Below are 26,567 nucleotides of genomic sequence, written 5' to 3' on the forward strand. Positions count from 1 at the left end.
AAGACAAAAATACAAGCAAGTCATCCTATCTGCAGTACTGAATGATATACTGCATTGACGAGGGAAAAAAGTACAGGTACTCATACATGCCTCCAAAATGCTGTGTGCATATTTGAAAATGTGTCATTGAATAGGTATAGCAGTTACATTTGAAGTAGTGATGACTACTCGCTCTGGAAGACAATAATCTAAAAGCAGGATATCAGCTTCCAAATCTTCCTTTTCTGTCTTGTACTTACCTTTGAGGAAGTTAAGAGGCATTTTACAAACATTTCTGTTTGTTTGCTTGATCAAATTATTACCAGTGGATATGATTTTTGTATCCAGTCAAATAAAATATGCATAGATTTCAAACTTACCTTCAGGTGAAGAGCCTGTCTTTTGGGAAAAGACAGCATTTACTTTGCTCTTCTTACTGATATCATTATTTACAGATAAGCTGGACTGAATTTTTCTATGCATTTTTTGAGAAACAGGAGCTGAAAGTTTGTGATTTTCTGCAGATGCATGCTTGGCCCCATGGTGAATTCCATTGCCATTGCTCAGATTTGCTTGGCCTCCTTTCTTTATCTTGCCTATTTCCTCTTCACCCGGTTCCTGTGCTGAAGTTTGCAGCAGAGGCAAGCGCTGAGGTTGGGCTAAAGGAAAAACAGGAAAAGTTCATCCAGTTAAAAAAGAAAAAAAAATTGCTATTTTATAATGATGAAAATGCAGTCAGTACCTGAGATTTAAGATTTTACTCATGATACTAAAACTGAAGAGGAAAAGAAAGGAAAAAGGGAATCAGGAAGAAAGGAAACGAAGTCATTAAAAAGAAAAATAGGAATAGAATTTAAAAGTCACTTTACACAAAGATATAAAAAGTAGAGTAGAAAATCTGTATTTTTGGTATTTTTAAAGGATAGTTAAATTAGAAATTTGAAGAATAAATCAACACTCATCAGCAAAAGTTTATTATTTTCTAGACTCTGAGACCTCTTTTGGGTGCTACAGATTCACCGATATTATTCTAATACTCCTACTAATGATATGGCAATCCTTTTGAAGTGAAAGCAACACTTAATTCAAGAAGTCAAAGCTGGGCAATAAAGAAAGCACTACAGAGGAATATGCTATTCTTTTTTATAAATCCTACAAAGAAAATATTTTCTATATTTATTCTTTAGATTTTCAAAATAAATGACTTATGAAAAGTTAAGTTAAAATAGGAGAGTTGTTTAATTCTGATGCAACATAGCTACCAAAAGTAAACATCCTTTTGAGGGCTCTTGTTTGGGCCCCATCCAACCAAAGGACGCACACCTTCACTTCTCTTGTGCAACATTACACAGGAAGTTCTGGCAAAGCAAGAAGGAAAGGAAAGAAAAAAATAGGTCTGGATTCTGGAAAGGAAAAAAACAAAACTGTCAAGCTGTGCACAGATCTGAATATTTTGAGATAGTCTACGAGATTATAAAAATCTCAAAAATTAAGAATTTATTGAGACTTACACAGAATCAGCTGTGAAAAAAATCAGCAATATTCCAATGTGCCAACAGAAATCAGCAAATATATAAGAAAAACTTTATTTCACCTAGCAAAAGAAAGCAGAAAGAAACAGGAAGGAAGGAAGGAAGGAAGGAAGGAAAAACCCAAAGGCCTCCCCGAAAAAACAAAAATTCTGGTAAATGGTTGAACTTCAAGTAAAAATGGGTAGATATTTTTATTGCAAAAAGTTGCCAAATATTACAAAAAGGCATACAAGAAGCCCAGTGGAGAATATAAATATATTAATTATGTTAATGTGCTGATTTTTTTTGTTTATTTCATTAATTCAATTCCCACTAACATTTTCAATTGGCTTATTTATGGAACTTGAAAAGCCAATCCAAAAGTAAGAAAGAATAATCAAGAATCACAGAGGAAAATTTAAGGTAGAAAAGGGTGGTGATGGAACTTAATGTATTAGCTATGTAACCTTCTTAGAAAATGACAGTGACTCCAGCGTGGCACTGACCGGCGACACAGACATAGCCAATCGGTCCGTGGAATCCAGGTGTGAAGGTGTGTGTGCGGACATGTGCATATACACCTCGTGCAAACAAACTCCTAATCTATTAAACACCAATATATGAAAAGCAAAAGTCTTCAATGTGAAAATATATAGGAGTCTATTTTAATAGCATGATAGTAAGAAAAGCATATCAATTTAATTCCCTTCTTTTTTTTTTTTTTTGGTACTGGGGATCAAACTCGGGACCTTGTACTTGTGAGGCAGGAGGCAGAACCACTGAGCTAAATCCCTGGCCCTCAATTTGATTCTTTGAACAATAAATCCTAAAACAAACAGGATGAATTTTCATCATTTATATTGCTGAGTATTTCTGAAAATATCCATTTCGATAGACTCCTGTATCCCATCCTGAGTCCTCTGCCGCCAGGTGTATGAACCAAATTTTCAATAGAAAACTGAGATAAACTTTGTGTTATAGCATATGAGATGTTAAGCAGAGTTCGAGTGCAGAACGTGACTGGTGTGAGGTGTCAGCCACCCTGGGGATGTGGAGTTTCTCAGCAGTCAGCGGAAAGCCATTTGTTGGCCTACACAGTGAGGCTGCCCCTTCTGCTGTCTGCTTTCTAGTAGATCAGCGGCCTAATGTGACCAGTGGGGTTTTCATTAAAGAACATCTATTGAATGAATCCTCCGCTGTGTCTCAGAGAGAACATGTACTGCTAACAAATATATTCTCTATACGAATGAGTGAAGACGGATTCTGGTTTTTGCAGCTACAATCTCTGACACCCTCCCCCCATAACATGTATCTGGTTAAGTAATGAGATTATTTTACTGGGTAGATCTTAAGCAAAGCTAAATCATAGCTTTTCAACAAAAACACCATGAAAAACAACAAGAAGAGCACACAATGTCCAGTGTGGAAATTTTACTATTTCTCAGTTTTCTTGGAATTTCAAAATCTTAAGCTGCTTTTTTAGTCTGTTCAGGCGTATGAACCATTATAAAATGTAAATTATATGACTACTACAACTCTGACCTAAGAACTAAATATCACATGAAAAGCTGTGCAATAGAAAAAGTACTGCAGGCAAAGCTTTTGAAGAATATGTGATGCTTTTTTAAAAAATGCTATTTTATTTTATCCCGTTCTCCCCCCAAACTCCCTCCCCTCCCCATGTACAAAAGCTTTTCCATTTTTTCCTCCGATTTTCACTTTTTTCCTTGTTCCTTTGTTCCTCTCTCCCTCCCTCCTCCCTTGCTCCCCTTCCCATCTGAACACTTTCTTCCCATTTCGCAACATCCATTACACATCTGTCTCTATTTCCACACTCAGGTTTTCACGCCAGAGAAACAATGCAGTATCTAAACATATGTGTCTGATTTATTTCACTTAAGAGTATGGTCTCGGTCTCACGGTCTCTCCAGCTATAACTGTACAAGTTCATCCTTATTTATGGTAGAGTAATATTTCATTGTATAAAAATTTTTTTAAAAAAAACCACATCTTTATCCACTCTTCAGCTGATGGGCATTTGGGCTGTTTCCAAGATTTAGCTATTACAAACATTGCTGCTATAAACACAGGTGTGCTTATATTGCTGTGGTATGATGTTTTTAATTATTTTGGGACGATACCATGAAGAGGTACAACTAGGTCAAAAAGAACCTCTAGTTTAAGTTCTTTGAGAAATCTCCACAGTGGTTGCACCAGTCTGCACTCCCACCAGCAGTGAAGAAGGGTTCCTTTCTCCCCACACCCCACCAGCATTTGTTATTGGTTGATTTCTTGATAGCAGCCTTTCTTTCTGGAGTGAGATAATGCTCATAAATTTCCAAAGGGGACTGATCATTATAATCTGAGGAGTAGTTAAGGCTTGGTAATATTTTTGACAAAAAGTATGTATTTCAGAAAATATTTAGCACACCATTCTTTAATTTTTTCTTCTTTATGAAGAAAAACAACGTATCAAACCATTCAATATTCATTTTTTCACAGTGTCCTTTCATGCTGCGTCCATTAACATTTGATTTGTAAAATGCACATATGATGATCTTATAGTTTTTCAATTCTATAGTGATAACAAAGGAGAAAGACTGTCTAAAAAGAAATTGTTTGAGAAGCCCTAAATAATGGTAATAAAATCCAGCAGAGTTCTTTCCCCTAAGTTCAAATGAAAAGGAAACAAGAGAAAAGGTTATTTACCAAAGATATATGTCACCCTTCTCATGACCAAAATCTACAAATCAAGGCATGTAAAACTGGAGATGCATTTCATATGGGTGTGCAAGGGTTCGATTTAAAGATTAATTTGCTACTCTCATAACTTCTTGAATCAGCTAAGGTGACATTCTAATGACTGCTATTGAGACTGCTAGTTATGCATATTCATTAAAAAGGATGCCAAAGAAGACAGTTAAACCTAACACTGTGTGGTATTCTTTTCAGAGCACTTTTCAGTGATCTCTCCAAATATAGGTAATGTTTTAGGTCACTTTTTCTCTAAAAAGAACAGTTTAAGCAATCAGGGAGCATGGGAAAGTCAAAACATCACTGACCAGTGTTTGGGATACTCTTTATCAATCAAAACTGTACCATTATATTCCACAGTTTAAGATAAATGTAGAATACTATTTAATAGTTAAACATTCTCAACAAATAAAAGCAAAATTGTAAAAGACAACAGTGTCTTGCCACCAAATTCTAAAATTGACAGATTCGACCTTTTTCCTAAGATGAAAATTGACTCTGTAAATTACTGGGTATAGCTGGAAGGATACTATAACATATTTTTAATGATTTATTTACATTTCAATCCTCAAAATCATTTGTTTCTGTTGCCAGAAAAATGAGAGCTCATTGGTTTTGTTTCAGCATCACTTAATTATTTTTACTGTGCTTTGTATTATGGTCAGGTAACCAAGTATTATCTCTTCTTTCAGTGTTTTAACATTTAAAAAATTTAAAACTATTTTTAGTCAATTTTTCCAGGTGGGTGCAAAAAGTCGAATCAAAACTAGATAAGCCCTATATATAAGTTACATCAACAGACATGAAATTCAACTTGGTTGATCCATTTTAATCGGGATGATTTCAAACTCATGGTAAAATTACAATTAAAATTAAGTAGGAAACGTGGTTTTATTTTTGAATAAAGAATCAAAGTGCCTGACTGACTAAACCAGAAGTTTTTGGTGTTAAACAAATTATTTTCCTTACTGTGTGGAAGTTGTATATGGCTTTAAAAAAAAAAAGCACGCTAATATGGAACGACACAATGCTTCTTAAAACACAAGTGATGTCTAGGGACCCTCACTCTCTCTTTAATGATCCGCTGCTCTCATTCAGCTGTCTTTCTTTTTTCAAATCTTTACGTATGTGACAGCTCTCAAAAGTAGACCATAGACCATCTGGCATTTCCAGAGGTGTAACTTGTGCAAATTCAGCTCTACTGGGAGTGCACTCCTATCTTCTGCCTGTGTTAGAAAGGGACAATAGAATGTAGAACTTATGAGATGTTTTGAATTATTCATTTTTTTGCCTGTATATTCAGGAAATTTTACAAACTCTGCATTTTGTACTACATAATCACATGCGTTAAAGGTACAAAGAAACTTTTTGACACCTCTTTTCTACAGAAAGCTGGCATTTTGTTTGATATGTGAAGACTCAGCATCTGTTATAGCACTCTAAACAGGATGGGTGCTTCTACAAAAGACCTCATTTTAAATTTACTCTATATGAGCAAAAAAATGTATTCTTTATATTCAGTAACGAATGCAATACACATCGAAATTTCAAATGCCAGTTATAAGAACATTCAGCATCTTAAAAAGTGGATAGCACTGGTCACCTGCCTACTATATGTGTATAGATTTTTTTTGTATATCATTGCTCACACAATGCAGGGTGATTGTAATTTTAATATCCATGATGAATACTTACAAATGTCTTATGAAATACCTTGCTTTCTAGGTTCAAATGTTTTCAATCAGGAAGGAAACCAATAGAATTAGGTCTAGTGATTTTCAATAAGAATAATAAATATAAGAATAAATGAGTCAATAGCATGAACTTCTTTTGATAATTTTTCAAGCCAGGTGATATTGTAGCTACTAATAACTATACTTGAAATGGCAGCTGCTAGAGTAGCAATATAAAGCAGCATTTTGCTACAGCATATAATCTATTAACATGTGCCAGTCATCTTCAGTTACTGGTCTCTTTACACAAGTGAGATTTAATAAAATTACAAAAGAATTCTGCTACTTAGTCAATTTAAATGGTTGATGTGCATATAGGAAAATCAAAACTGAATGCTTAGGATTTAAAATTACCAGTAACTAAAAAATAAAAAATAAAAATAAAAATAAATAAAATTACCAGTAACAAAACAACCAATACAGAATATGGAGGAGAGAAAACAACTGTGTGTAAATGTAAATTACTTTTCTCAAGAATAGTTCACAAAATTTTTCTTGTTGAACATTTCTCTGCTACCCCATAGTCACTATAGGACAAACACACTGATACCCATACACACAAATATTTTTTACATATATACATATATATATATATATATATAAAATGTTATATACCAACTATATGTACAAGACTCCACATTAAATATGATATATGCAAAATATGCATCTATGCACAGTAACAACTTTAAAAATAGATATAAAGTTACTTCAGTATGACATAAGATTAAACTACGTTAGGTTTTTATTGCTATATAATGTAAATTTAAGTAAAATAAATAAATAAATGAGTTAATGTCTGGTTTTTTTTCTTCATCACCTTGATCTAAGCCTACCTCAGTATCCAGATCCTGGGTGGACCTTGTATCCTAGTACACAGAATGCAGGCAGTTACTATCATGGTCTATAAACCAATACATACAGTGATACATAACTGCCCCTAACCCCAAATGATCCAAAAGACACCAAATTTCACTAGAAAGAAACATTTAGGTGAGGGTCTTCTAGTAATGTCACCAGTCTTTTAGCAGAAGTAAAAAGCCCCCTCCCAAATGCACAGTCAACGATGGATCTCAGAAAGCAAGTAATGTGTACAAGATCTGATTACTACGGAGGTGCAGTAATGGTATCAGACAGTTTTGTTGGAAATTGTCCATCCAAGGCATAGCTTACTCTCTGAAGACAATTACATAAAATTCCATCAAATTTCCATCCTTAACATGGCAAGGAGGGTATCAAGTGGGGATGGCCAATCATCCCAATTTGTTCAGGACTAAGGAGGGGGTTATCTTGAGATACAGAAAACTTACCTTCAGACACAGGTAAACCTCAGGAAAACTGGGATGAGTTAGTCACCTTTATATGGGGCAAGTTGTAACTGCTGCAGTTTTCTTTAGAGAAGATACTAGAACAACAAATTGTGGGAATAATGTGGACTTTGAACAAGACAAACTAGGGTTTGAACCGTAGAGTCAGTATTTCCACGTCAGAACCTTCAATGGTAAAGTAAGAGATAGTGACAGATCTTCATGCATTTTCCCCTCTCCACCACATAATTCCCCATTTCTTTCTGATATACTATTTAGCTTTTTTAAATTTTAATTGTGTACTATTATGTTACTAATTCTACGCTTTTCTATGTTAATCCAAAACACCTTTGTGCATAAGCATGCTTTAGACAAAATGCAAACATTACCTACATTTTTCAGAAAAATTGTAATTTTACAAAAAGTAAATTCAAAATAATAAAGAAGAAGATCTGCATTTTCTGTTAAGATATGGATATTTTACTAAAAATGTCCTCAGATTATAAGCCATATTTCCTCCAACTGTAGTTTTTATCTCTAAGAATATTTTTTATCCTCAAGGGAACACAAACCTGGCCACATATTGTGTTAGACATCACATATCAGAGTTTCTAGTTAATTTTTGGGTAATGTGAGACTACTACTTATCAATTTGAGAACAAATAACTTTCAGTTTAAATTAGTAAGCTTTATTATGGATTATCTTCTATGAACTTTATATTACATAATAAAATATCATGTCTTCCTAGCAAGATGATATATTTCTGTGGTATCTCTTTGCTCCTTGATTCAACAGGTACTTCTGTCACTTAGTTTGACTGATAAAAGTCATTTCCACTTATAACTATTTAAAACTGTATAATATATACATCTACATAAATAAATGTTCATGCATTTATAAACATTTTGTAGAAAATAGCCGTAGTGCTTTAGTATGAATAAAAACATTAATTCAATTAAAAATGTTATGTTGGCATGATCTTTCTCTTTTTTCTGTTTTTCTGTTTGTTTGTTTGTTTGTTTGTTTTTGTTACCAGGGATGGAACTCAGGTCCTTGATCTTGCGAGGCAGGCAGCAGCACCACTGAGCTAAATTCCCAGCCCTGGAATGATGTTTCTAAAATCTCTTTCACACTTTCACATACTAAAATTTTTCTAAGCTGGTAGCTTTTCAAACAATAATCCAGTCATAATTTTTTCTTTTTCTATTTTAAAGAATAACTCCTCCATTTTCTAATGAGCAAAACTGGGCACATTCAGAACAAATATATCTACGATTTTTAAAAAAGATGTAAAAGGTATTTCTTTGTTTTTTTAAGGAATTAATGGGCAAAGAGACCTCTGAAAAGTGCTACTGTAAAAAGAAAAGACCCAAAGCTTTACTCAGAATTCTCAAACCAATATCAAAGCAAGGAATATGTAGTGATTATTAGTTATACTTTGAACTCCAGATATTGAACATTTCTTCAATTTTGTTGATGTTTCAGCACAAATTCTATATGCAAACATGTTTTAATCATTGTTGATATTTATTTTTGTAAATACATAGTCATATAAAAATACCTGCTAAGCTGTTTTCAAGTATTATCTTTACATATAGAAGCAGTCAAGTACAAGTATTGTCAATAGATAATATTTAATAAATACTTCACTTAACAAGTTCAGCATATAAAAACATTAACTAATATACACTAGAGTAAAATCAGAGTGGATATTGGCTAAAAGTTATTGGTAATAATAAGCATAAACCAAAACCCTCAAATATTTGAAACTTCAGAATTCATCAGCAGGATTCATCAGCATTCAAAGACAACAAATCGTGTAAGAAGACCTTTCATTAAGAGGCATGCAGCACTTGTAAGCTTCAGTGTAACAGGCATGTTGACATTTGGGCAGAGACCGAGCTGCCTTTTGATATAGATCCTAGACTCAGTCCTACATCTAGGACCCTTTACCTTTTTGTGTGTGATACGGACGTTGATTCAGTGAAGGTACAAGTGAAAAAGTTTGAAACTAAGAACTATGATCCAATATAAAAAGCACATCAAGAATGGATTACTGGATTGTAAAGCAAGCTAAGTAATAGCAAGGATGGGACCAATGAGAATGCTCAATGCTAGCCAAAGGTCAACATTGAGAAGCAGTATTTAGTAAACATGATGTCATCAGTTTATGGGATAAATATTGTGTATATATTTTGGGAAAATCATTAGGGTACTCTGCATAACTGCTCATGGATCGGTACACCGAACTTATGGTCTTCAGTAGTGACAATAATAAAAGGACAAACTCCATTTTTCTGAGATAAAAGAAAACTAGCAAAAGCAGACAGCTTTATTAAAAGCTGTTTCACTTGCAAATAACACGTCTGTTACTAGCCAGCAACATGAAAAAGATTTGCTCTTATGTAAATCCAAAAAAGTGAACCTATCAACAAATTTCAAAAAGCCACTCCAGCGAGAGTACAGCCTAGGTGGGCAAAGGAAAGCCCCAGTCCCCAGGGGTGTTAACTGCAGTTCACATATATACAGTTGTGCACAACAGCCTTCATAACCAGTGATCTGGGACCACTAAAGTTCAGATGATCATCGATTATCCGTAAGTCAATAGATTGATTATTTGTTACCATCTCACGTTAGTGCTCTGATTAGAGTGCTGGAAAGTGGAATATGAGGTATTAGGGAGGGGAAAGAAGTGTGGAAGCCCAAAACCCCAGGCTCTCTCAAGTGCCTCACTATTCCCTGCTCATGAGAAGTTCAGAGAAACCATTCACAAGGAATAAAGTGCAAGGAAAGAGCACCAACCTGGGGCACCTCACCACCCACACCAGTGGAGCTACTGACAGGAAGCCATGAAGTCAGATCACAGGAGATAGGGAGAGCCTCAAACTCGACTAAGTAAGAACCACAGTCAAATATTTGTTGCAACCAACTTTGGTGCCAGTTACCAGAAAATGAAGCCTTTATTTCCACCTCCAAAAAATGTATAGTGGTAGATAGGCAATCAATAGCAACAGTAAGGAAATTTTATAGCCAAGAATATCCCTACCCTAGAGACTAAAGGCTTGTGACTGTTCCACCCTGAAGTAATTATTTTTTCTGTTCTTGCTAATTTAAATGTCTATTGAATGAAAGTATGTATAAAAACTTACAAATTTTAGAACTCAACTATACACATAATAAGATTCAGTTCTCAACATATACATATAGTATAGCTATTCTATAGCTATTCACTACTCTCCTGGTTCCTTTCCCCTTCGGTCCTTATGTCCTTACTTCTGGCAACTATTTTGTTCTGTAAGATCATTATCTTATTAGCCTAAAGGAATATTAATGGACAACTTTTACTGCTTTCAGGCCATTGCACAAAAATTTCAAATGTTAAGAAAAAAAAATGGAGAATACAATCTTTTCCCAGAAGAGCAATTCGATTTTTTTTATTTGTTTGTTTTTTGTTTTTTGTTTTAGGGGATTGAGAGTCGAACCCAGGCCCTTAAGCCTGCTAGGCAAGAGGTCTATCACTGAGTTCCATCCTTGGCGCTAGCAACTAGATTTTTTAATTCTTAAATCTAAAATCTATTACCAACTTGAGAAGAACTGGTTGAGCCTCTTCAAGGGAATCTTCCCTGAAGCCCTTTGGTCAAAGATGGCTTTAAAGGACACCTAAAAAAGGGAAATCTTAGAGGAAAATGTTGCAATAAAGATACCTGATGGACACAGAACTCAGACAAAGTCAGGAAAGAAACTCAACAACCAGATGAGTAGGAATGGTCCGTTCCCCCCCATAAAATCCCTAACCAGTGCTATATATTTCTTATCCAGTTCTGTACTTTACGTCTGCACTCTGGTCATGCTATACCCCTGTTACCCTTAGACGGGTAATTTCAGGATTATGAGAAGCTACAGCCAAATCTGATCTAGGACAGATTTTCAACCCTTTCATGGGAGAAATAAACATTGCCTTGAAGTCTATGGAACACCATACCACTGGCTTTAGATGTATCACCTGGATGTCTCTCATGGGGAAAGATGAAGTAGGCATACATAGAGTAACAGAATCTCATTAAGAAAAAGCAATGTAAAAGTATATGTATAGGAACAAAAAAAGTATTGGCTTGCATACACATGTATAAGTGTATGCTTGTGAGCCAAGGTCAGGGCGAGAGCAGACTCATATTTGGTCTATCCAACATTGCCTCTTTTTCCTGGTAGAGATATAGATATTAATGAGAATGGAACCTCAAATTATTTACATGATCCTTTTGCAAAACTGAAGTGTTTCTAGTTATATACATTCTGTACACACATTGACAGCACTGGGTGCTGGCTGACTGGCCTTAATAGCACAGAGTTCCTTAAAGACAAGGTCCCACATTCTTAGAATTCCATCAAACTCATCAGGCGCACACAGGCTGACAAAGAGCCTTGTGCGATGTTCAGCACCCAGTGGATACCCGGTGAAAATTAGCTGATGATGATGAATTATACTAGCTTTTAAGCTGTCACTAGATCCCGGCACATAACAACCTTTCTGAATAAATCAAGCAACAGTTTGGTATTCAGTACCATTATAAACTTCATCCTTCACCTTCGTGAGTCTAGGGAATTGCTGTAAAAGCATAGTATAAGAATGGTGGAACTATAGCAAGGATTCAAGAAATTCTCTCTGTTATAACAAGGGAATTAAAGATTCACATTACAGATGTAGGATGTGTGGGGAGATGCATCAAAAATACTAGTTAAGTAACCTTTTTAAAAACAGCATAAGAAAAGTCAGGACAAAATGATATCTCTAAAAGTTTTGGGTTTTTTTTTTTTTTTTTTGCCTTTCAATAACAAAAGCAAACTGAACTTAATGTACAAGTGAAACTGGTATCCCTTTGAGATTTGGGTGGTGGAAACGTACAATGAGGAATCCACATACAATCGCTAACTGAACGTTTAAGGAGTAAATTTACCTCTGGTAAAGAATAAGTCAGAAGAATAGAAACTTTAATTATTATTAATTTCCCTAGACCTTTAATAGAGCTTATAACCCTCAGTGTTCATCAGTGAGTAGGTGCTACTGGGAGGATTTCAATAAATTCCTTAAAAATATGGTGCAAGATAAGGAAACCTGCATGCTTTAGTTCTAATAACACTAGAGGTAATGTATTTTCTGATATAATTTGAAAATTTGGCACTTAGGCAAAAGTCTAAGACTCAACCTTGGGCAAAGTCCTAAAAATCATGTCCAATTCCTACAGAAGACCCTGACAAGTTTCTTTCATTAAGAATTCAGGAAGGAGCTGCTTATCCAATTTAACCCAACAACAATATTCAGGAAAATGGTGTAATAAGGTTTTTTTTTTAAACTTTCAGAAATACATGAATGTTAAATCCTATTGTATGTGAACAACAAATTCAAGATTAACATAGTGGGAATATTTTAGTATATTCATGAATATGTAAAAATAATGCTATTTTCTCATTGTTTTCATCTTATCTACTCCTGAGATTGAAATCTTGCTTCCCTTATAGGGCTATTTAAAATTTTAAGGGCCGATTTTTGGAATGTGAATTTTAGATTCTTGTTTTCATCAAAATATCAAGACACTAAATCTTAGTGAGCAAAAAAATGTTATCAAAACACAAGCATCAACAAATGGCTAGACACAGAGGAACAAACTCATTAACCACATTTAAAGATTCACATGATTGAGATTATTTACACAACTTTTTTCTTATTATGATTTTTCCATTAGAGTGCAACAATTCTACCAAAGCAATTTAGGATGCAAAGTGACTAGAACAGGTCTTTTTTTTTTTTTTTTTTTTTTTGGTACCCGGGATTAAACTCAGGACCTTGCATTTGTAAGACAGGTGTGGCAGCACCACTGAGTTAAATCCCCGGCCCCATTATAAATATTTTTATTACATACTAAGTCGCTAAACACTATTCCAGGCATTAAGGTATATTACGGTGAACAAATTTTCAAAGAGCTTACTGGTAAAGATCTTAAGGATATTTATCACCTTACATCAATAAGAAATCCCTAAGTAGACCAGCTTTACTATTACTAATTTCCCCTCAATATTGTTAAAGACGGGTTTATAAGGTAGGGAAAATAAGCGTTAAATGACAGTATCAAGCTTGGTTTTCCCTACTCAGACATCAGTAACCTTCCTCCTCCGACCACGGCCCACCTCCCAACAGCACATTCAATTATGAACTGATCGACTGACACCTTGTTTTGATTAGGGTTCCCATGATCTAATCACCTTCCAAAAGTCCCACCTTCAAGCTTTTTATCCAAGCTATGACAGATGTGTTGTTTTTGTGTGTGATAAATTTTAATGAAGATACTCTTCTAAAGGAAAACAAAACAAAACTAAGAAACATGGTAAGAAAACAACAAAATGGGAAGGAAAAATTAAATAGCAAACAAGAGAAAGAAACAAAAGAAGAGGAAAAAGGAGGAAGGGAGAGTGGGAGGAGCAAGGAGAGGCGGGCAAGGAGGACTGGGGAAGAGAACACACACCCTAAAGACAGTCTCAAATTACAAAATTGGTTCTTTGCTCATCTGAAAGCACCTCTCACCTCCTGACTCAATAAGCCCTTTTCTGTATGCCCTTCACACAAATATCCCTTAAATGCCTCTGTGTGCCTTCTCTTCCCTTGATCTTCCTGCTAACATGAGTTTAAGCGCTCATCATTTTTTATCTATGCTATCGTGGCCTCTTACGCAGAGTTCAATGCCTCCAGATTTTCTATTCCGGCCTATCTTCTATATCACTACCAAACCAAAATTTTAGAATTTTTTTATTCTAAAAAATAAAACAAACTAAAATTTATCTAAACGTATATTGATGTCCTAGAGATGAAAGCTTCACTATTTACCATGTTTTCAGGGTAAAATAATAACATTACCAAACCCTTCACAATAGTGCCTCAATTTGTATCTCATCATTTTCTCTCACTTTTTTCACGTTCTAAGGCTACTAAATTTCTCAAATTCTCAGAAATATCATAATTATTCATGTCCCCGTGACTTGCACATACTACTCCTCTTCCTGGGATGCTCTCTACTACCTCTTATTTTACTTCAAAACCTAGGTCAGATTTTATCTGCTCTTGTCTTTTGTTAAATAGTTCCTCTGGGCAGCTGGAGGCTCCCACCTCTCTGTTTTAAGAGAAGAATTTGTTAAAAGTTCGCCTTCTCCATCAAACTGTATTCATTCATTCACAGAGTCATGCAACAAGCACCTATCAAATGTGGGGGCCCAAGCGCTTCATACATACAATGTTATTCAGAATATCTATTCTAACAACCAGTACAGTCGCCACTTTGAAAAAAGTAAAAAGACAAAAAGACACAATGGAAGGACAGCAGGAAAACGATAATGTTCTGCTGCACATCCCAATCTCAATTGTTTGGAATCTTAATAGCTATACTGGACTTTCTTTAAAAAGTAAATAAGGAAAATACAGGCACAGTTCTCTTTTCCTCTACACTTCCCTGATGTAATCTGATTTCTTCTGCTACACCTTAATGATTTTTAGAATCTACAGTAATTATCTGTATCCCTAGAACCCCACAACCATTGCATACATATTCATAACACCTACTGTTATTTCTCATTCAAATGAATTGGAAAAATGAAAATGTCAAGTTTATTCATCATCATGAACTTCTCATTGAGTTCATAAAGAGTACAAGTATATTATTCTGTATTTCAACAGTAGACAAAAATACTGTTAATAACCGGAGCTAATAAAAATTGACAAAACAAAAAAACGTTAGCATTTGAAGATAAATAGTGGATAGAAGTATCCATTATTGCAGAACAGTGATTTTTTTGTCTTACGCATTTCTATCAAATACTTCATTGTTTACCTACTATATGCCAGACACAATGCTAAGACAAGCTAACTCGGGTTAAGAAAACATTCAACATATAAATAAACAAAGAATACACACAGATTAAAATTATGGCAACTGCCAAAAAGGAAAAGTATTATGGCAGACAGAATAACAAAGAAAAATATTTTAATTCAGATAGCTACAAAGGGCACTTCAACCAGGATCTAAGGAGGAAGAGGCCTCTTGAAGAGAAGGGGTAAAGATTTCAGGCCAAACTAACAACACAGCAGAGACCACCCATAGCACCTTCATCAACCTAAGAGAGGCCAGCGTGGCTAGGGGATGCACACTGTCCACTAGAATATTTATTGCCTAAGTACAATTATACGCCTTAATAAACAAGCTAGAAAAACAACAGAATTGCTTCCATGACCCTTCTCTCTGTACTCGTCTAGATCTTGTGCCTCTTTTCCACGTAAGCCATTGCCATACTAAATTGTTCACTGACAAGACTACTCTCAGGACAACTGACCAGAAGCCGACTGAAATACTTCGATTTCATTCAAAGCGCTCCCAGTAAAAGGGTCCTAAGGAAGCTACACAAAGTAGCCATCAACTGCACAGAAATGTAAAATACAGCTATAATTTAGAATATTAGGAAACATTTATAGAAATCTTATACTTTAAGTACTTTTCAAGAAAGGATGAGATACATCCATTTCTCTGAAAAAGAAAAAAATCTATTTAAACTGAAATAGAGTGAAAATTTGTCTTAGGCTACAGAGGACAGCATGAATGATTTGATGTTCTTCAATAATGAAGTGAAAAGTTGTAGGGGAATCACACTGCTGCTCTTAGATTATAGAAATAGACTATTATTCTGACTTGTATTTATCTTCATATTTTATTCCAACTTTCTAAATCAGTCTTCTTTCCTTAATTAAAAGACAATTCTGAAGCAGTAGTTCTCATCCTCTTTCCAACTCCACAGTGTTTATTTTAGCAACACATTTGGTAATGCTTTTGTGGGCTTAAAAACATATTCTTTCACCAGGGATTCTCCTGTCTCCTGCCTTATTCAAGTCACTTGAAAATCATAATTCTCATAGTGGAACCATGGATGGCTAGCATACTGCCCAATAGTGATTTCTGTCATAAAGTCAAATTCTGAGGGACAAACGAGTAGTCTATTTGACAGAAAACTGAATAAGTTTATCCACCTAGCACCTTAAAAATTCCTATTAATTTGAATAATTATTTTCTATTAGTGTAGACTTTCAAATCCCATACAGGAGTTGATAAATTTAAAGCAGTTACTAGATATTCTCACTGAAAACCAAAGATCATTTTCTAGAATTGTAGCCTTGGTTCTGCCACTAACTACCTGGGTACCCTTAGACAAATCCCTTACCTCCTTCAATCTCACTTTGTCAACTGAGAAACAAGGAGGTTGGACACAGTGGTCTTTAAAGGCACCTAACTTGAACATTACAAGATAACAGGTCTATAGTTCAGTGTCAACATATACATAAGTAATATATGCAATTATATGGCATAATATCTAGAAAATCATCTGTAAAGAGTTAATATAAGGACTCCACTAAGGCCTTGGAATTTATTTTAAATCCTATTTAAATTATATATATTAGGATAATTATTAAAATCTTGCTATCACATATCTGATAATGACCTTATATGTATTACTTTACCCCCAGCAACTCTTTATTGTTGTCTTTGTACATAATTAACATCCATCTACAAACTGAGACATTTAACAAAATATTTCCATGTAGTTTTTTATGTCTGATCCTTCATCATCTATAAGAGGTGGAACACTCCAAGTATGTTTCAAAGATACAGAAAGTGAAGCAAAAAGGCAGTTTCTCCAAACTAATGTCCCTTGACAAATGAGTATTCAGGATTACAATCCATACCACAGGAACCCACCCCTCACCTTTTCCAAATATGCACAAGCTTTTGCTAAGTACTGGTGTTGTGTGCTGACTGCTGTAGTATTCACCACATCTTACGCTCATGAAAATAAAAAGGGGGGGTGGGAATTTAGCTCAGTGGTTCTGTCACTTGTCTTGCAAGCACAAGGTCCCAAGTTTGATCCCCAGTACCAAAAAAATGGAGAAAGAGACAATCAAATTTTGGGCCATTATTTCATTTCTGTTTTGACTCTAGATGCTTTATAATTACTATTATTTTGTTTGTTTTGAAGTCAAAGCTAACTGGTTTACAAAACATTTCCTACTAAAAGAAGAACACTATACTGTCTGATTATGACATCAGTGACACCTCCAGTTTTCCCAAAGTTTTCACACATAATCATGTCAATTATATGAGACTTCAGCAGTGAATTCTCAAGGTACATTTAAGGCCCCTGAAGCAGGCCTGGATAGCTGGAAACTCTTTTAGTTGAAATAGTCACTAGGGAGAGCTATAAAATCAAGTCCTCTGACCAAACAAGCTTCTTTGTGAAATATTTCAAAGGACTGAGTTTTCAAGTTGTATGCCAAAAGAATACCATAGGAATATGTTTAGCATGGAGATGCGCATGCTTGGCTTCCAAGGAGACCACCCACAAATATTTTCACATTTATATTAACATTCAAAGAAGTGAAAATAATATTACACTTTCAATAAAGAAGTAGAAGAATAAAACTATTCCCAAATGATTTAAAATTGTCTTTGGCCCCTGAGAAATGCTATTCTAGGACTATAAACTACTCATTTTTCAACTCACTGTAATTTAGTGTTTCACACTCTAAAATAGGACACTAAAATCTGTCATTATTACTGACCAGACTGTAATCATCCCTACTCAGTCATGCCAACACTGTACACTCTGACTCTGAGAGCACAGTTAACCAATTTTGTCTTTTAGCCCCACAAACTAGTGGTTGGACTTTTGTTTGTTTGTTTTTAGTTAAAAAAAATATTAACTCCAGAAAGTGAACACTCCCATGGCTATGTTCTCTTTGCACATTAAGCATATACTCTGTGAACCGCACCCTTTAAATATTTTTACTTGAACACCCTAGATGTCATCAGAAAAACAAATCAAATTGCAGCCTTCATCTCAGGTAGTGTTACAACAAACTCCTCATTTTCTTTAGTCTTAATTTGCACGAAGGACAGATTGTGAACCCAAAGTGTCTCAAAATAAGCAAGCCTGGGCAAGATGATGACCAAGGATGGATGAATCCTCAGTGAAGTATTCAGCGCCATCTTTCAGGAAGGAGATTTAGAACCCATTTCAGATAACCATTATCTCAACTAGTGTCAGAATAGAGACTTTAAAGAGTTGGGGAAAAGATGAGAACGTACAATATTTTGTTTTTGTGTCTCAAAAAAAATTCAAAAGCAAATAGCAAAATCTTGTGAATGGTTTTATATTATGTATTCTGTGTGTATTGTAGCCTAATTCACATCCATAGTAAAACTGAAATCCTTGAAGTGTGAGTGATTCACAATTCTACCCTGCAAGAATAGGTTAGTTAGGAATATTTATTCCTGATAACAAAACATTGCTTTCCATACAGGCCATTTCTTCACTTTTCATAAGTTCTTCAACTTTTAAAAGTTCTAGACCTCCCCTTTCTCTCAAAATGTTTATTGCACAATTATAAGTTTTCTTATTATACTAAGTCCATTGTGCAGCGCTTCACAAAAGAGTAATTCATGATAATTAAATGACCAAATTCTATTTAATGTTTCAACATTGTGATACAGATTATTCAATGCAAGCAAATGATTATTACTGGTTGATTAGAGGTAAACAATAGTGCCAGAAGTTGTAGTGACGTCATATTTTCCCAGCAGGCCTATAAATATTTGCTATTATCCTTGTGTTGGCAACTATCCTAAATGAGCAAACTACGAGCTTTTATACAGTAGGAATGGTTTAAAACTGCCCACAATAAATCTTCTCAGTCTTATGTTATATTTCCATACCATTGAAAGAAATAGCTGAAATTGCACATAGTTGTGAAACACACTGTTCTCCAAAGTACATGCTTCATCAGCAATTTATTTTAACATCCACATCTCCCTCTCAAAGGGAATTGAAACTAATTATGTATTGTCCCAAATGCCTAGATACTACTGATACCATATGAATTCATATATTATTCAAAAAGCTGATTTTTTTTAACTTATTAATATGACTCTTAGGTAAACTGTCTCTCTATTATAAAAGACTTTGCTTAACTCCAAGAATAAACTCTAGTTATAACAGTCACGGAGATATTCTTTCCAATATATCTACAAACACTTGATTAAGAGGCAGCTTACTCCAGAAATTTTTAAATGAAAGAGAAAGCATACTCCAATTCAAGATAAAGTACCAAAGAAAGATGAAAGAAGCAGCTATGTGTAATTTTTCAGAAAAAAACCCAGATAAAACAGTTTTCAGATAATCAAATAATTCTTTATGGCTACATCTAAAAGATCCGACGTCATTCACTGTGCCATCTAACCCAGCTGCATGTGCCAATTAAATAGTTCTTTTCTGATATTATAAAATTTAGATTAACATGCTTCACAATGAAACTAAAAGTAAGAAACATGTCTGATACATCTCTAGAGAAAACAGGTTTCTCAAAGAGCTAAGGGATCAAACAAGAAGCCGACCTGTGGACTACCTGAAACAGGCAGCTGTACCTATCAGTTCCTGTGGGTCATCAATCTTAGCTATAAGAAGCCACCCCCACAAAAGAAAACAGACCTGGGCCAGGGATTTAGCTCAGTTGTTCGGTGGCCTGCCTTGCAAGTGCAAGGACCCGAGTTCAATCCCCGGTACAAAAAAGAAAACAGACATCCAATATTCAAATTAGTGACTCATACTCATATAACTCTGTGCACTTCTCTGTTCTAGGGTAGTATATTCAATTGAAACCCTTATGGGTTATCCATCTGTTCTGCACATTGGAATTCATTAGAGGTCTTTTAGATACATAAGCCCTTCTCCCAAATGATTCTACACTAATTGGAGTAGGATGGGAGCTGGACACTAGTATGTATTTTAAGCCAGCAAGTGAAGTCAGGAACCACTGCTTCCCACAAAGGGATATCATTATCATTCCACCCTGGATCTTCAGCTCAGGGTCTTCAAATTTCTTCTTCCTACAAGTGGAAAATCCCTATATACCACCAAAAGAAGGGCGTGCTAGTATTCTCTATCTATCTTGCGAATGAGACCAAATTATAGAGTCAACGAATAAATAATTCTGAAAATTGCAGAGGCCTTTTTCCTAAGACATTAAGTTTAAAGTAAACCCATGTATTGCTTTGAATTTATCTTAATAAAGATGAAATTCTGAAGTATAACATACTGCAATTTTTTTCAACTTTTTTCAACTCAATACAGAGGCAGGATACAGCTTCATCAGTAATATTGGTAAAGCATGGCAGTAATTTTCAGCTAGGAAAATGGACTAGAATTGGGGCTTGGAAAAATTACCCCTCTCCTCAGTAAATTTAATACGATTTGTAGAGGACCTTAAATGTCACACAAAGTACCTAACCCTTCCTCTAGCACCCCCCAATTCCCCCACCCCCTGTTTACAAATAATTCTAAGGTGGAAAACCTACATGCTGAAAATCAAGACTTTAGCTGTTTAGATATAGCTTCAGGCAAGCTGCTTGACTTTTCAGAGCTCAGCTTTCTCTGTAGATGATAATGCTGAGACTATCTGCTTGGTAAAGTTGCTGATAGGACAAATTAAGCCATCAGTATGAAAAACACAAGTCATTAATTGCAAAAAGCTGTAACAATAACATTTTTAATATTATAAACAAAAACATTCTTTAATATGCATGAACTGAACACTGAGAATATTCCTTTCTAAAGAGAAGTAAAGAGTCAACCCATATTTTAAAAGAAAGCACTATAGCTTAGCTAATTCAAAGCTGTTAGTTTCCTACAGGGAAGCTAAAAGTCCTTAAAAGGTAAAGACTTTCATTTATACAACAATTAATGCCGAAGAAGTATTGGGAACAACACTCTCCCTGGCCCCAGGCTAAACAGTGTAAGTGTTACAAAGCTGAAAGAGAATCCAACCCTGCCCCTAAGGTGCCCCCAGTCCAATAGTACAAGAGAGGTACTGAAATCTTGGAAATCAATGAGTCCTTTAGGAAAGATGGAGATCAACAGAGTCCTAGGGAGACACTGCTTGCCAACTGGAATTACAGGGAATCAACAAAAGTGAAGCCTGGCAGAAGCAAAATGCTAGACATGCAGAGAAAAGAGCAAGGAGTATATTTTGGCTATGAAACGTAGTTCACAATAGGAAAAAGCAAGTTATTTTTTATGCCCAGACTCCATCATTCAAAAGCATTCCCTGAAAGCTTATCACGGTCCTGGAATTACACTAATTGCTGGGAATGCAATTTAGAGCCAGCAGACATGAGACACATAATTGCACAAATAAGTTACAAATTGTGGTAACAGCAAAAAAAGGAAAAGGTGCTGTGTGAAACAGGAAAACTCATTTTAGATGAGGAAGTCTCTGAAGACCTAGGAACTCATAAACCAAAAGGAGGACCTGGTATGAGAAGTTCCGAGGCAGACAGAAAACCAAAAGAATCTACGACAAGGAAAGAAAGCCAGTGAACCTACAGAGGACCAGAATCTAAGGGAATGCAGAAAGGGAGAGAACTGCAAGCAGGAAACAAGTCCTGCCAAGTTACAAAAATGCAAAGGATGGGGCATGGATTTAACTCAGTGGCACCTTGCCTGCCTCATAAGCGCAAGGTCCCAAGTTCAATCCCCGATACCAAAAAGAAATGAAAAGGACTGAGAAGGAGCTACTGGACTAGTTGAGAAGTATGACTTATCAACAACAGAAGATCATTTTCATAGTAACTGTCCCTTCCAAGACATGACCAAAAATAGCTAAAGCAATAGCCATGTGGAGCAAAAATGGGTTTGAATACCAGAAAATGCTGCTTAGCTAAAACCTCAAATGTCTCAGTCAAAAAGAATGAGAATGTAATCTGCGTCCTTATGGAACAGTATGTGTCATAAAATTAAAAGGCAAGTATAGAACAAAATGGAAATCAACTAAAAATTGAGGCACAGAGGCATATCAATTGAAATTAGAGAACATAAGTTCATAGAAGCACCAATCTTTCCATGATATAACATTCTCCCCGTGTGACTCAGTCTCAGCACCCTCATGTGAGAAGACTGATCCATTGCTATAGAGACAGTGTAAGACTGATAAATATGGCATAAGGACATGGAATTTAGGGGGGTAATGAGAAATCTTTTGAGTGTTCCAGTTGGCCAACAAAAAAAATCAGCTAAAGTTAAGAAGGAGATGAGATACCATGGAGGAAAAGAACACAGTTAGCAGATATGGAATAAGTATTTTTAAGGTAAAGCACAGGGAGAAAAGAGAAAGTAAATTTGTGACTTCAAAAATATTAGACGGAAAAGATTTTGGTGCTATAGAGTCCAAGGTGTGTCCCTATTTATAAGGCAACTAAGGGGAAATGGATAAGTTCATTAGTATTAAATAAGTCATCAATTGATAGTGTTTTAAAGAAATCAAAAAGCTCTGTAGCAGTCAAACACAGGGAAGTTCTGTCCTCGAAGGTCAAATGAGATATTACTTACAGACTGCATGAATTAATCCAGAAGTAGAGCAGAAGGCGTGGTGAAATAGTCGTGGTGACCACACCTAACAACTGACCAAGAATCTGCCATCTCATTTTCACTGTGACTTGGGACTTTTTTAAATTGAATGTTTGGGGACCAATGGTTAATAAGCCCCAAGTTTAAATACATTGAAATAACAAGGTTTTGTTGTCTGAACTTGTTCAAACTGTTTGTCCAAACAAATTGTGACCTCATAATATGAGTCAGTATTATTCAAACCTGCTTTAAAAAGGACATTTTTAGGTTTACACTTTTTTTATTTCATTGGGGCCTAATATTTGAAATTAAGTAAGTATACAATGGATCTTATTATTTAAAAAATTAAGAAGCTAAAATTTGGACATTTAAGTTAAAATACTGAATGTTTTATTCTCTGTTTTTATGTAGATCCAGATCAAATAATGAACTACTTAATATGGTTGAAATACTGAAAACTTAGTCTGTAAAAATGCTAATTTAACTTTATATTTCCAATGTTGAATATCTGTACACAGAATTATTTGGTTTAATAAGACTCTTGAAAACTCTACGAGGGGCCGGGGATTTAGCTCAGAGGTTCTGAGGCCTGCTTCACAAGTACAAGGTCCTGAGTTTGATCCCCAGTGCAAAACAAACAAACAAACAAACAAAAAAACTCTGTGAAGTTCTGTAAGAGGGCCTCACACACAAGGAATCACAGACTAGACAATTACTCATAATCATACCATCATTAGGTGTGCTGTTGTTGCCATTTACCTGTGTGTGACAGCATTTTTGAAATGCTGAAGGAATGTTGTGAGAATAACTTGTAGAAACGAGCCTCGACAGAAATGACATGTTCGGGTCCTTTTTATAAAGGCAAAGAATGCTGGGCAACATCCAAAGATGAGGTGTATGGTCTTATTATGATCACACTGGTATGAATCAATTATCAATTATTCATGACAATTTGAGATGGTGGAAATCTTTTTTTTTCCTTAAATTTTTCAATCCAAGTTCTCACAAGTTCTCAAGAACCATGGAAAATGTATTTAATCAAATAATGTTCCAAAGCAGAACAAATTTCTCTACCCACTCTCTCTTCCATGTTTCACTTAATGTAATTTTCACCCTTTAACACTGTACTACCATCTGAGTGTTATAAGAGATTTCCCTGGACCTTTGCAAATTCTGTTGCAGAACTCATAGAACCTGGGAAAAAGCCAAGAAAGATTTACCAACAACTCCCAATGGACTAGTTGAAAGAAACATGGGGCAAGTTACAGCACTGAGTCTTAGCAGTGCTAAGATGAAGAGGAAACAGAATTCCTGAAAATGGTAGAGGAAGATTTCTACCAATCTTTTTCACTGAGCTACCCCTGGCCCTGTATACTGAGTTACCGGTAAAGTTAGAAGTTGGTAACAGCCCTTCACAGGCTGTGGCTAAAGGAGGCCTGAGCACCTCCAGTTTACAGTTTGCCTATGGCAGTTGCTCCCATAGAAACTCTTCCTGCTTACGACTAATAGATAAGCGATTTGCACAAGCCCAGACCAATTACTTCATTCTGTATTTCAGGAACTTCCAGTACGAAACTGGTGCAGAGTAATCAGTCATCCAGTAAAACTGGATCTGTATCCCATGCCAGGCCTAGCTTCACTGACATGCAATGTCATTACATAGAGGCAGAAAGCCCAAAGCTCAGAGGGGCCCTGCCAAGAGGGACTCAGTGCTAAGCTGCTGCACTCATGGAATTCATGATGACTTTTTGAAGAAGAGACCTCATGTTCTTACTCCGAGAGTCTTCCGTCTCTGCAATTATGGAGCGCATCCTGATTTTTGCAGAATCTGAACATGAGTCTCCTGGCTGCTACCCGTAAACCAAGTGCTTGCTACAGGTCACCAAGCTCTAACACATCTTGGGGAAGCTGAGCTTCCCTAATGTTTTTTTGCTATGTGAGATTCTTCTTTTGAAAATATTATTGCTTTTAATGTAATGAAATAATTTACCTCAGAGAAACTCAACAATGCAGAAGAGAATGTGCAGAATATTACATGCAAGTAAGTCATCTTCACCCATATATTCTCACTCAGTTTCATGGATCTCCAGGGGAGAAACCATGTAAAGAGATGGGTGTACATCTTACAGTAATCAAAATCTAAACAGACACTTCTACTTTTATTTATACACACATGCATATATAGATATATGAAAGAAAGATACATGCATACACTGATGTATCTTTTTTTAGTTGCAATTTTGTATATTAACTGGATGCCATGAGGCCACGTAGAGTCATAATAATTAAGACCAGCAACTCCAAATAATTTACATGATACTTCATTCATTTTAGATACATTAGCTTTGAGAATATCAATAATTCCATTCATCCACAGAATTCAGAACACAGTAGCAAAGAGCCAGAGCAACCAACTGCCTACCTCACCCTACCAATAAGCTTCAATGAGGAACTTGGGAAAAATTTAAGAAACAGTTAAATGCATTGTTTTCCCTCCTACTGAGCCTGTTAAATGGAAAAGCATATCTGGATCTCTGATTCCCCACTATTTGATATGACAGCTTTCATAAGCCTTGAAACCTCTTCCAGACCTAGAACTGTAGGTTGGGGGGAAACTCAGTCACACATGCTCATGACCACAGCTTGGCCTTGAGCTCAGCTGACACTGTCCCATCTCAGAAATCTTAAATTCCTATTTTCCACTATTACACAGAATTCCATCTTCTCTCCCCACATATTCTACTCAGCAACCATACCTACTTTTGGTTTGCTTCTTAAATGCTGCAAAACTGTATGTTACAGGTAGAGGCCGGGAGATTCATGTTCCTTGAGGTTCTGCAAAACTCCTGGACTATGAATTGCTTTGCATTTAGTTTATTTGTAAGCCCCTTCTTGTTTTTATTTCCTTCTTTTATATTCCTACTTCATTACTTCAGAACTTTTTTGGACAGTGTCCTTAAATCTTTCCCCACTCTCCCTTCATCACAAATACATTTGGCCAAACTAAAAACTGTGAACTCAATCCCACTACCTGCCATTCTTCTGTCCTGTATATCTTACTGACTGTACCTCACACAAGGATGGATCCCTCGCCTTCTTGCAATCCTACCTGCCACTGCCACAGTCCAAGATGCCTTCCTTTCTCAGCCATATTAACACAGTCTTCCAAATGGTCATTTAATGCCTTCAGTCTTTCCCATTCTTATTTGTTTTCCAAACTGTTGCAAGAGTAATCCTTCATAAATACAGCCAAATTAAAATATCAATCTCATTTGGTCCCTCCTCCCTTCAGTTTCCTCCACCTCCACTTAACTTTTTTACAGACCCTTTTCCTATCGTTTCTTTTCACACTTCATCAAGCATTACATAGCTCAACTTACATCAAATTTCCCCAGATGTTCTCGAGCTGGCAGTACCTTATCTCTAGAACTGCAAAGGTGCTGTGTTTGGGGATTGAACACCCCAGCCTCATCTACTCCAAGCCCCTGCGCTTCAGCAACTTAGCTCTTCTAGATACCATCATAGACATCACTTCCTCTAGAAGGCTCTCTCTGAACCCCACTCCCATGTGGGGATTTGTGCTTCTCTTATGTGAACATGTCACAGCCCCCGCTTCCCAATGCAGCATTAAAACACATTATCATTCCGATAAACTGCCTGTTTCTCCTCTCAGATCACATATTTTGAATGAAGCGAACACAACTGTATTGTTCTCCACTGTATCCCCAACATAACACACTGCCAGTGCAGGCACTCAAGCTCAATGCAATCAATTTTTTTTCAGCTTTAATTGAGTTTA

General features: G+C 35.8%; 1 protein-coding gene across 1 annotated transcript in view; it reads right to left on the reverse strand.

Annotated features, from left to right (window-relative positions):
* Positions 1–26,567, reverse strand: part of Mdfic (MyoD family inhibitor domain containing) — an 81,655-nt gene that overhangs the window by 25,616 nt on the left and 29,472 nt on the right. The window contains exon 4 of the mRNA XM_010621905.1: positions 360–638. Coding sequence (XP_010620207.1) covers positions 360–638 — 279 coding nt within the window. The remainder of the gene's footprint in view (positions 1–359; positions 639–26,567) is intronic.

The sequence above is a fragment of the Fukomys damarensis genome, unplaced genomic scaffold (assembly GCF_012274545.1).
Source record: "Fukomys damarensis isolate Sample0158 unplaced genomic scaffold, DMR_v1.0_HiC HiC_scaffold_4, whole genome shotgun sequence".
Classification (NCBI taxonomy): Eukaryota; Metazoa; Chordata; class Mammalia; order Rodentia; family Bathyergidae; genus Fukomys; species Fukomys damarensis.